We start from the raw sequence: 12,500 nt of genomic DNA, 5'->3' as shown, positions 1-12,500 counted from the left end.
TTATCGTCATCCGGAACAAAATCTACAATGGGGGTCTCAACAAACACGCGGAAGGGGCCAATTTAGACAACATTCCTTTAAATCGGATTCGTCCCCTGCGCTGAATAAAACCGTTCGGCATTAACCAGAATGATGACTGTGCGTGGCGCCGTCGCAGGGTCGAGGGAGAAAGGAGCCCGAGGACGGTGTCAGGATTCGAACTTTTGTTCTGGATGGCGTCGGGCGTCCATTCTCTTCTGCTGAGCGGCTGACCGACCCCGGGCCGCGCTGCAGCACTGATCCACCTTCGACCCGGCGACCTCACGCACTCACACACACTCGCCGTCATCCGTGACACACCGGAATGATGCAAATGCATCTTCCGTTGCTGTTGTTGCATTAATACAACACAATTTACACACACACAAAAATCCTTAATGATAAGGAAATTGCAGTATTTAGATATTCATCAAATAGTCAACAAAGATCTGTATATTTGCATCCTTTCAATATGTCAGGTTCGAGTGGCTACGGACTTGGTCTCTTTGTCGGAAAACGATTTTAATCCTTTGAGGGGCAGACGCTCGACAGATGGCGACCTCATTTTGTCCTGCGTTGTCAGGCCCCCACCCCCACCCCCTTCCCTTTCCCTCCCCCACTCACTTCAATAAAATGATATGGCGCTAGATCAAAAATAATCTGCGAAGGGCATCACCATTTGAGAAACAACTGTGCTATATGCCGCCTTCAGAAATGTGATAGACTTTCTAGAATTTTCTTTACTGAATGTTAGACAATTGAGTTACAGTGGGGTATAGTAATAATAATATGCCGACAGAAAACCTTTCAGTCCATAACGAAACCGAAACATCTAAATAAAACGAACAAAACAAAATAACCAATTGGCAGCCATCACTTTGGTTAGGTGTTCATTCAAGAGCGTTCTAACATTGAAACTACATTCAACTGCCTCCGCAGGAGGTCAGCAAAACTATCTCTGCTTATTTCGAGGTTAAATCTAAGTCTTGACTGCTCGAGATCATTATATCTTGCTTATATTTAGTTTTTTTTTCTTTTTTTTTCTTTTTTATTTCATTATTTTTTTTATTAGTTGAGGCGTGGCTCTGGGACGTTTGGAGGGACACACGGCTTCCAGCGAACGTGCTGAGGAGTCCTCAACGTGTTCAGATCAGTAAAGAAAGTTGAGGAGCTGACGCCAGGAGGGGCTTCTGGGTGTAGCCCATACCATTAGCTATCGTTTCTGTCTACGTACTGTCGCCGGAAGCCGTTGGGGATCGAACCGGGGTCCTCCCCGTCGCGACACATGACCCACGTTCAGCGCGCCACTGCCGCGGGGGTTCGGTAATGACGGACGTTAAAGCAAGGGAAGGAAAGTGTCACTTGCAGAAGTAAAGAGGAGGAGTCGGGGTGTTGGGGGGAAGAGACGCTACTGTCGGATGGAAGAAGGAGACGAGAGAGAGGAAAGAGGAGATGAGGAGGAGGCGAGGAATAACTGCGCGTGTTGGTGGAGCAAGGAAGGAAGGGAGAAACTGAGCAAGCCTATCGCAAAAGGACTTGAGAGGAGAAAGTTGTCAGGGACAAAGAAGAAGAACTCTTCATGGAGTCGAGGGAAAAGGAAAATGGAAAAGAGGGCTGGGGAGCTCAAACGTGGGAAGAAAAATGTAAATGAAATGAAAGGGACAATGAAAAGAGTCCATGGGGGAAATAGGTTCGACAAGACCGAAAAGAAATGAAGAAGGAAAGGAAAATGGGCGAGCGAGGAGCAATGGTCGATCTTCAAGAATGACGAAAACCGTCAGCGTCGGTTAAGAAAAAATAAAAGAGAGAGAGAGAGAAAGAGAGAGGGAGAGAGAGAGAGAGAGAGAGAGAGAGAGAGAGAGAGAGAGAGAGAGAGAGAGAGAGAATGTAACAAAAGAACAGTAGTAGAATGAAGGGTTACATAAGTATCAGGCAGGAGCTAATGGTTAGGAATGGAGAGGATGTACAATACACATCTAAAAGGATGGGAAGAGAAAAATAAATCAAGAATGGAAAGACGGAGAGGAAGAAGAGGGGGGTGGGGTGCGGGTTATTAGAGGTAAGAGGTCCCTCTAGGTCGGCAGGAGGTGAATAAGATCACTTGGAGGCAGATTCGATTTGAGAGACGACAGGCGCCACCGCCACCGCCACCCAGGAACGAGTTTAACCAAGATGGGCTGTCACCATTTGGGTTGTGTAAGGTGGGGCGGGGTGGGGGTGGGGGTGGGTTCCCTCAGCTGATCGAAAAGGCCATTTCTAAACGGGTGAAGAGAATGCATTGAGAGGCGGAATTCCGAGAGAGCAATCTCGGAGGAGGAAGAGACAAGGGGACGGGGAAAGAAAAGAAACGAAACACACACAAAAAACAAAAAAACAAAAAAACAAAGAAAATAAACTTTCAGTAATACAAAATATGTAGAAGAATGTCCCTTCACTACTCGGATATTTCCTAAGCTGAATGGAATCGTCTGTTATTAGTCAGAGTAAAATATGTACCCTGAGCCATCAGAGGGAAACTTGAGATAGGCCTGACCCCTTCGATACGATGGTATCCGCTAAACTGATTAAAATCGTTGGGAGATAGCAAGAATAAAACTGTAAAGTGCTTCCTTGCCACAAAAGAATTGAAACGACGACACAGTGCATGAGATGTAAAGCAGGGGAGACGTAGCATAGACGGGACTTCACATCGGCCTGTCCGAGTCTCAGATCAGAAAGTCTGAGGAACACGTGACGTCATGTCGACTCCGGTGACATTTTCTTCAAAAGCGGGCGGATTCTGTACACTTAGATTTTGGCTCTTGCATGGACCACAAAGCTGAGTGCGAGCAAGGCTCAGGTGTATGCCTATATGAAATGGATTAACTAACCTCTGTGCATAGTGTGTGCAGCAGTAGCCATCATATATTTCAAGTGACGTCGTCTTAAGTGTGTGAGGCAGGTTTCATTTTTATGAATATTATAGTTCCCGAGGTAATTGTACTTATATTACTTCTTTTTAATGGGAAGGTACTATGTAAGATGGTCAGTCTGCATACGACTTGCTAACTCATTTCCTTGTGGGATGTGCCACCCTCTAAGGCAGCGTTTCTCAACCAACCAGGGTTCCCAGGAACCCTAAGGTTCCGCAAAAGGTCTCTAAGGGTTCCGCGAGAATAAGTGAGATAAGCTAATGCACTTTTGATTTTTTATCTAATTTCATATATGTAATATAATAAAACACGCACGGCATATTCTTGGTTATTGTAATAATGTAATATAGACATCATCCTATCTAATCTATTATTACGATGAAAATAAAATGAGAAAGATATGGTATATGTGTTTTTTTGCGCAGGGGTTCCTTGAGACATGCAATTTATTTTAAAGGTTACGCAAGGGTAAAAAGGTTGAGAAACGCTGTTCTAAGGGAGAGGGTTACCAGTCTTTGCATAAAGTGGTTCTTTTATGATATGTGTTGTAGGGGTTGTTCTCAGGTCTTTACATTTATTTTTGTTTTGTTTTCTTTTAATGATGTGTAGATCCTTGCGTGGTCATAATAAGGCCATCACACTGTGTGTGTGTGCCCATTTGTGTACATATATATATATGTATATATATATATATGTATATATGCATGCATGCATGCATAAAGCTGTCCGTCGATTTCGACGATGACGTCACTCCATGCGAAGGAGTTGAAAGATGAAAGAAATTCAGCGTTGATGGGTCCAATGCGGGCGGCACATACACGTCCACAGATGTCACACACGATGGCGATGGCGCCTAGCTCGTCTTTCTTCAGCCACTCTGTCATAATTTTGGTTGAATGAGGTCATTCCCGACTGGCAGGTCGCCTTCCACTCATCTCTGTCTTCAGTTAGTGTTTCTAGTTGCATAGGTTGGATGCCACACTTTTTCAAGTTAGCCTTCAAGCAGTCTTTGTACCGTTTGCGCTGCCCACCCACTGATCGTCGTCCTTCTGCGACTTCTCCATATTAAATCTGCCTTTGGAGTCTATTTTCCGGCATTCTTGACACGTGTCCAATCCATCTGAGCTGTTTCCGCACGATCATAGCTTCAAGAGAATCTACACCCGCCCTCATTCGTATCTCCGTGTGAGGTATGCGGTGCCACCACTTCAGGCCAAGAATCTTCTGCAGGCAGCTTATGTGGAACCTCTCTAGCGTCTTGATGTGCCCTCGGTAAGGGACCCAGGTTTCACTTGAGTAGAGCAGAATAGAGAGACAGATTGATTTGTAAACTGCGATCTTTGTGCGTACAGTGAGGTCCCTACAAAGAAACACTCTCCCTGAGAGTTTTCCGAAAGAGGTCGAGGCAAGGCTGATTCTACGATGTATTTCATCAGTCATATTACCTTTACTGTTGATAATTGAACTCAATATATATATGTATATATATATATATATATATATATATATATATATATATATATATATATATATTCAACAAGAACCCACTGTGTTGGATAAGAAGAAATGAAATAAATGATATCCATATATTTCGATCACGGACTGTGATCCTCTTCAGTGGAATACAGAGTAGTGGAGCAAAAGGCATGTCTTATGTACAGTAAAAGAAGGAACATGGATAGGACTCAGGTAGCGTCTAATGCTTTGCGGGGCAGGTCACCCGCCTTCACCAAAGATGGTAATAATTTGTTGACTGCCCAGGTAGTAATGCAGTCAGGTGACCATTGTCCATATGATATATTGAAATTAGGAAATTTATTTATCAAGGATGATTCTATTATTTTCCTTTTAAAACTGCACTTTGAATTGAAGATAATTTTTGCTTCGTTCCAATCTATACGATGGCCTTCCTTGTCTACGTGTTGGAAGACAGCGGAATTTTGTTGTGCATATTTGACTGAATTTTTGTGTTCTTTCATCCTGGTGTGTAAATCTCTACCTGTTTGTCCCCAATATACATTATTACAATCCCAGCATGGAAGTTTATACACACCTTGATGTATTTCTCCTCTAGGTGTACATTAACTATTTTCTTAGACAAATTATTGGGAAAACTAAAAACAAAGTTAATGTCTTTCTGTGGTAGAAATTGCGAAATGTCATTTAAGGACCTATTATAAGGCAATTTGATACAGTTTTTGTCCCAACTGAAATTCTTACTGGAATGGGAAGTGGATCCAAAATGACTAGTTTTGGCTTTGCTTAGGGCTCTATTAAAAAACCAATCAGGATACCCTATTCTTTTCAATTGATTCCTGATGGTTGTTATCTCCATTTCCAAATAGTGTGGTTCTTGTTGAATTTTACGAATGTGTTACATTACTTTGTAGTTATATATATATATGTATATATATATATATACATATATAAATACATATATATACATACATATATATATATACATACATATATATATATATATACATATATACATATATATATATATATATATGTGTGTGTGTGTGTGTGTGTGTGTGTGTGTGTGTGTCTGTGTGTGTGTGTGTGTGTGTGTGTGTGTGTGTCTGTGTGTGTCTCACTGTGTGTGTGTGTGTGTGTGTGTGTGTCTGTGTGTGTCTCACTGTGTGTGTGTGTGTATGCGTTTGTGTCTATACGCGTCTAAGTCTTTCTTGTGTGTCAATAAACGAGAGGATGGCTGGGCACGCAAAGAGGATGCAAGTGAAAAAATAATTTTCTCGGCACTTTCTCGTGTGTAATCTTCGTATTCGGTAACAAAATCGTAAGAAACTATTTTGTACATATTCGTGAATGAACTGACGGAGTGTCCTACTTGCTTTTGTTGCCTCGACCGTCGTTGGTTACTAAACGCTTTTATCCTGTTATGTGTGACCTCTGCGGTACCAAGACGTGGTGGGCAAGCGTCTACGAACTTGCTCCTACCGCAGCTCTGTATGAGTCACCAGTAGAACGGTTTCCATCGTATCAATATTCTCCTCTCATAATCATGTTTACATAGATAATTCTTTTTGTAGTTCATTAATGGCTTTGACAATAGGTTCTGCTGTATATATACATACCTGAGTACAATGTATACAGTAATTTTTACTTAGTATACAAGTAATTATACGATACTTACGTAGAATTATTCGAGTAATTTCAAGTTATTTACGTCAGCCCCTGCACCAAACTTATACAAGTGTTCACCTGGTGATTCTCCTCATCCTTCCACGGAATGTGTCCAGGATCTTTCTTGCAGAGAGGGATCTCGCATCGCTTGTGCATTAATTATCAGCCATTTTCGGCACGGTGGAGCCATTTATTTATTTATTTATTTTTTTATTCTGGCAGATACCAAGTGCTTTTGGGCATCTGAGGGAGGGAGGGAGGGAGGGTGGGAGGGAGGGAGGGAAGTGGCAGTACTCACCGTGGCAACGAAGGGGTCAAGACCACTCTGCTGACGCCTTCCGCGCGGGGGCCGACGTCGCCCTGAGGAAGGCGATAACGGTCCAGCGATGCAATTAAAAAGATGATCACATGACGCGGTTTTGCGGACACCCGAACCTGACTTCATGAATGAACCGAGTTATGCAAATACACTTTCGTTGTTGTATTATTCAGTCAGTTACGGTTATAACGGAACTAATGTATGTAGGAATGCACCATACACTCAGCAACGAAGGATGGGTTTGCATCGATCTCAAGAGTCGGTTTCGGGTGTCTGCAATAGAACATGCGGGTGGACTCATAGGCGCTGCTTGACCAGATGCCCGTGTATGTGTGTCATTGTTGTTGTACTGCGTGTGCAGGACTTAATTTCCGTGTGCACATGTACGTAGACCCCCCGTGTAGTGTGCTTGTGTTGATAGTTTCTTACGTCTGTGCGCAGGAACTTACGTAAATCATTGAGGACCCTCGGATGAGGCCGAGGGGTCCGTCCGTTCTTGCAAGGGATCTCGTGTTGACTCGCTGGGTACACTGTTGACATAGGCTCTTAATGACAGTTGTAATTTCCTCATAGGTCCTTGTTTGGCATATTCACGGGCTCTTCTGGGATCCACGTGGAGGCATTTTCACGAATCACCTCGACTCAGGTGTCGTCATTGAGGCTTCCATTACTATTTACGAGTTATACATTTGTTCTGGCTGCTGCTGCGTGTCGATTTGATTCCAAAGTAGGAAACCACCGGTCTGAAGACGGATAAGCGATTTATACATTTATTCTGGTTGCCGTCAGGCATCTTTATTCAGTCGAGGGAACTGCCCTGCACAGCGACAGGGCTGAACCCATACAAGAGGTAGTGGGAGGTGGGGGAGGGGGGGGGCACCTCAGATGATGTGGGAGAAGATCTTCCGTGGGATTTCCATTGTTCCTTACATGGTGTGTGTACTGGCGATGTGCACAGGTAATTGTGCGGTGTTTGGAAGAACCCTTGCATAATTTGAGTTTTTTTTTTTTTTTTTTTTGCGCCGAGGTCCTTTTTATGCTACGTCATGGTACTGGGTCCTATTGCTTTGCGGGTCACAAGTTACTAATAGATCTTGTAAGGTCAAGCGTTATACGTTTACACCCATATTACTTAGCATAGTTTGTAGCTTATCTTTACATTATGTACTTTTTGTATGATTTACTGTACACTGCAATTTTGATGACATGGCGATGAGTTTTGTATCGCTACGCAGTTCAAACATGCGCGCCATCAAGATAGACTTCTCGATTGTTCTAAACTCAGTTTTATCTGGCGTCACGCTGTCTTTGGCACGACGACGCGACGCATTGACCCGGGCGATATTTGCGAAGCTTGGCTTCATCACCTGCCTTTCGATACTGTTTGCCATTAACTGAACATTTTCTATTTTCTAATGTGATGAATTTTCTCGTGATTTCTCTCACGATGCTTTCACTCCTGCCTAAGCTGAACAAAGTCGCCTGGCTGGCCTTGGGACGCAGCAAGAGTCGTCGAGTGTATCAGTGAAGTTAAGGCGTTGACTGAGGCGTTGACTCTCACCGAAAGGTTCCTCCCGTAGCTGAATGAAATCTTTTGAGAATAGCCTGAAAAAGTCTGTAGGATGCGTCCTTGTAGCGAAGAGTCGAACCGAACCGGGATGCTTATAACCCCCGTGTCAGTCACCTCGACGAGATCCTTCCGTAATCTGAACAAAATCGTATGGCGTTGACCAGAAAAAAGTCTCTCATGTTTCGTCGTAGCAAAGGGATCAAGGGATACACGCCCAACTATTTTGGCTGAACCTGAGTTATTTTGTCCCTATTTTTTTTTTTTTTTTTTTTTTTACATTCTGCCTTTCCGAGTTGAATGAAAACGTTCCAGCATGTCTCTCAGTATTTTCTCTAACAATTTTCTAACTCTTCCATGTTAAGGAGGTTTCCTTTAGTTGAATAAAATCACTCGGCGTCAGCTAGACCAAAGGCTGGTCTTGAAATAGAGCAAAAGACTTGAAAAATAACACACATTCGTATATCTTCATATTAGCCCCACTGGGACATTCAGTACGTAATACAAGGACATGAAGTCTGCACAGCATATTGCAGACACCCGACAAATCCAAAATATACAAATATATTGTTTGTTTTTTGGGTGATTTCTATACTTCCGTATGCAGTAGTTTCTCAGGAAAAACTGTCAGTTAACGTATATTAATTTTACAATAGCGGAAGACCTTTTTGCATTTGTCTGATGTGCCATAGGCTAGGTTCGACTCCCTTCAACAGTTCCTATATTCACTCCTCCAGCACGTCTCGCATGTGGTAAACCGTATTTTTGACCCAAAATTCCAAATCCGCCGATGTGCCCAACACGAGAATTGTGAAGTTTTGGCTGTGGGCCATGTGGAAAGCCTCACGATGCTTTGGCATGCCCCAGATCTCTCCTCGCCTCTGCCTCACGCCTTCTGCCCCAACACCCTTGCCCCTTTGCCGCTCTCGCAGTCACATGAATTCAAAAGTGAGAAGCTTGCAGACACCAACTGTGGCCCAACCCTTCACCTTTGCTCTGCGCGTGTGTGTGTGTGTGTAGGGACTGGGCCCGGGGTCCATGAGACTGCACACCTGGGTGAGGAGAGGGTCCCTCGACGACGACGACACAAGCGAGAACGCCAGAACCTTTCGCCTCCTTGCTTACCGGCTCTGGGGCAAACCCATGGAAATTCCACGAATACGGTCACTTGAATGACATCGTATGGCAAGTTGTTGTGGTCGACATTAAACTATTAGGTGTTTTTGTGATAGATTGATATGAGATTTTGATGAGTTTGGTATCTTAAAACGCATGTCAATTTACATGTAGGTCGTTTTTTTTTATTTGCTGATAAGTTAGGTCGGTTATCTATATTTAGATAACCGAAGACGTAAAGTGTTTCTTAGCAGCCGCACGCGTGGTCCTTTAGGTAAGGCACGAAATGTTTACCCTTTGATTAGGGTGAAGCAAGACCCCTCTCAGTTGAATGAAATCGCTTAGCGGCGGTCAGAACTAAATCCCTTGAGAGAATCACCGTATTCAAAGGGTTGATCACGACAATCTCAATTCCTTCACCAAGGTGTTACCTAGGATGTCGACTATAAAGCACATCGCAGCTCCAAAGTGGTTTAGAGTAATACAAATATTTTAATTTCGTTTTGTGCTAACACTCGATAAGACGCTAATCTGTAGAGCACATTTTCTTTGAATTACCTTATGAAATGTAATGTACAGTGATGAGGTAAATGTTTATCAAGGACTTATATGAGATCATTTATTTATATCCCTACATTGTCTACCATAACGAGAATGACGGATCGTCTCAATACCACAGTTAATTGTGGGACAACATGTACTTTGGGCTATGCCCTCTCAGTCCGGCGCCAGTTTGAGCAGGTGTGAGTCTGGCTGGCTGGCTGGCAGGGGTCTGGCAATTTTGTTCAGCTCAGGCGGGGGTGGGGGGTGGGTGGGGGTGGTTGTCACCCTACGGAAGGGGTCAAGATGACCTCGCTTAAATGCGACACAACGACGCCATGTGTGGATTCTGTTATAGCTAGCGTCAGATTAATTCATCCTTCTCAAGTGGATAAAACGCTGCTGGACCTAGAGCCATGTAACAGCCAAGTTTACCAACAAACTTAAGCCTTCACGACGATGCCTCGTTCGGTTCACGGCGTCGATGAGATCCCGTACAAGGATTTGTACCGCTGGTACGAGTAGGAATGCTAACGCTTATTTCAGATCGAATAAGTTTCAGAGTGAGAGCTTGACGATCTTGGCTGACTACTCCGTCTGTTTGTTTAATGAGAGTGGGATTCGCACATATTCTCGCTTTCTATTTCCTATGTCTAGACGTGGAGGCCAGTCTTAGTGCTCCACTGCAGGACCACCGGCCTATACCCTTCGGGACGACACGGCTGTTGTACCCTATCAGTGACTTAATCCGGGTTGGTATGGTTGTATACGGTATAAGATCGAGAAGTGCTTTTGTGTGTGCTGGAATGATTGTGCTCATTAATGCAGCCCGGGGCCAATGTCATCGGCTCGGCCCTGCTGGTGAGGTGGTGCTAGCAGCAGGAAGCATCACTGATACGGGATGGCTATTCGATGAACAGCGCGAGAAATATGATCGCGCGCACGAACCATCCCCGGGCCTGTTTGGTTATGGACTTCACGTGACGTTTCAGCCGTGCGGGGCAGGGCCCGCCTCATCATAACAATTACCTCGGTCAGTGGAACACAGGGCAGGGCAGGGCAGGCAGGCAGGCTGGCTGGCTTTCGAGTGGGCTGGGCCACGGACACGGCAGCGTCTGGGAAGCTACGCAACGTACGCACAGCACAGCCTCTCATCTCTGAGACTCTTGGGGAGGGTACAGTCGACTTGGGGTTACTTTCATACTCAACTGAATGACCATCATTCATATGATAGTGGTTTTCTTAGTTGGGCATACTCTCTAACAGCGTATATTGCAGAACTGGATTTCAAAATTTACTAGTAATCTTGCGGTCTCCTTATTTGGTAACGGATGGCTCCACAAAATGATTTTTGCAATATCTAAATTTCACTCGGCATTACGGTGAGATGTGTTGCCACATTGTATTCCACATCAATGCAAATCCCATATGTGCGCCATTACGCCTTGGTACACATTTCCATCATCACATTTCTTCTCGCGCTCAAGCCTCTACTGCCTGGACCAAGAATGGTCAAGTAACGCAGACGTAGAGCCGGTGCATGGTGCCGTTACCGTACCGACTCTCCGTTGCCGTAACGTGGCGGCTCACCGTTGCATGAATAGGAGTGCAAAATTTCACCCAAACCTGATACCAGACCCCGAATGAATTGAGGACAAGGAAGGAAGGAAGGGGAGGAGGCTTAGGAGGAGGAGGAGGAGGAGGAGGAAGAGGTGTTTCTATATTTAGCAAATATCTTCCAGCCCATTCTGTTACGTCTTGTTCTTTTCATGATATTGAGTTGATTTTTGAATTTGGTCTAAATGATGATATTTTTCAACTTCAAGATTTTTACCGCCGATTATAATTGCTTTACTCGGAACTTTCGAGCTAAGCATTAGTATGATTTCACTTTTATTCATCTTCAAATCTAGTTTGAGGATTTCTTATTGAGATAATTCAGCATATCTTTTAAGTCTTCTACTGTTTCAGAAAAAAATGATGTTATTTGTATATTTCAGGCGATTCCTTTTCCTTTACAAACTCAACTCTGAAAATCTCTTTGAGATAAGCTATAAATAGCTTGTGTAAAATTGTACCGTTTTGTTGTACTTCTTTCTCGATCTTTATTATTCCTGTATCGTTAACGATGATTCACATTCGGTCTTACGTCTTACGTCTGTAGTCGAATTGCAGCCGTCCCTTTTGGGTAAATATTCTGCAAAAAAGTTACAGTTTGTTTATTTGCATGTGTTTGCATTTAAAATTTAATATTGCCATTTGTTTCAGACTTTTTCGTAACCTGCACTGAGATTCATTGTATTCTGCCATTTTCTCGATTAGATGATCCCTTGTCTACAAATGGTCTGTAGTCTATTATTTGCCACAGAAGACGGCTTATTCTCGTGATAGGTTTCATCTAAAATCTATTTTGTTTGTTTGTAAGAATCCTTGAGAACAATTTGTACACATTAATAACCGATTAATTGGTCGATAATCACTAAGGAATTTTTTATATTTCTTGTAAAGCAAAAACACTAGTATTAATTCAAGTACGCTTTCCTGTGTTCACTAAGTACGAGTATATATTTGAACTTCTGTTCCTGCGGATCTCAAAAGATCAAACGCTATGTTATCTTCTCTATAGACTTTCCCACGTTTTATACTTGCTAGAGCGAACGTCTTTATTTACAACTTCCAGTACATTTCTAAGGTACACCGATGTATTTACTGACCAAACTATGGTACTTCAGGAGTAAAGCTCTGGTAAATTTTTGTTACTTTTTTTTTTATCATTCTGCATCTGCCCTTAATAAAGTCTTCATTTCTGCCTTTCAAAGAAATAATCTTCTTCCTTCCGAAAGTTAATCTGCGATGCGCTCGTTCAATGCTTTTACCTCTCCGA

General features: G+C 43.3%; 1 protein-coding gene across 1 annotated transcript; it reads right to left on the bottom strand.

The window, feature by feature from the left end:
• Positions 1-3,995: 3,995 nt before the first annotated feature.
• On the bottom strand, positions 3,996-4,370 carry LOC143032567 (uncharacterized). The gene has a single exon (XM_076197435.1). The coding sequence runs from the start codon at positions 4,368-4,370 to the stop codon at positions 3,996-3,998; it is 375 nt and encodes a 124-aa protein (XP_076053550.1).
• Positions 4,371-12,500: the final 8,130 nt, after the last annotated feature.

Source organism: Oratosquilla oratoria, chromosome 14 (genome assembly GCF_046742065.1).
Source record: "Oratosquilla oratoria isolate Oo_2021 chromosome 14, ASM4674206v1, whole genome shotgun sequence".
NCBI classification, from domain to species: Eukaryota; Metazoa; Arthropoda; class Malacostraca; order Stomatopoda; family Squillidae; genus Oratosquilla; species Oratosquilla oratoria.
This window is presented reverse-complemented; position numbering and strand designations above follow the sequence as displayed.

Excerpts from the sequence above, each read along its gene's own strand:
- LOC143032567 (XM_076197435.1), bottom strand. The coding sequence starts at position 4,370 with ATGACTGATGAAATACATCGTAGAATCAGCCTTGCCTCGACCTCTTTC.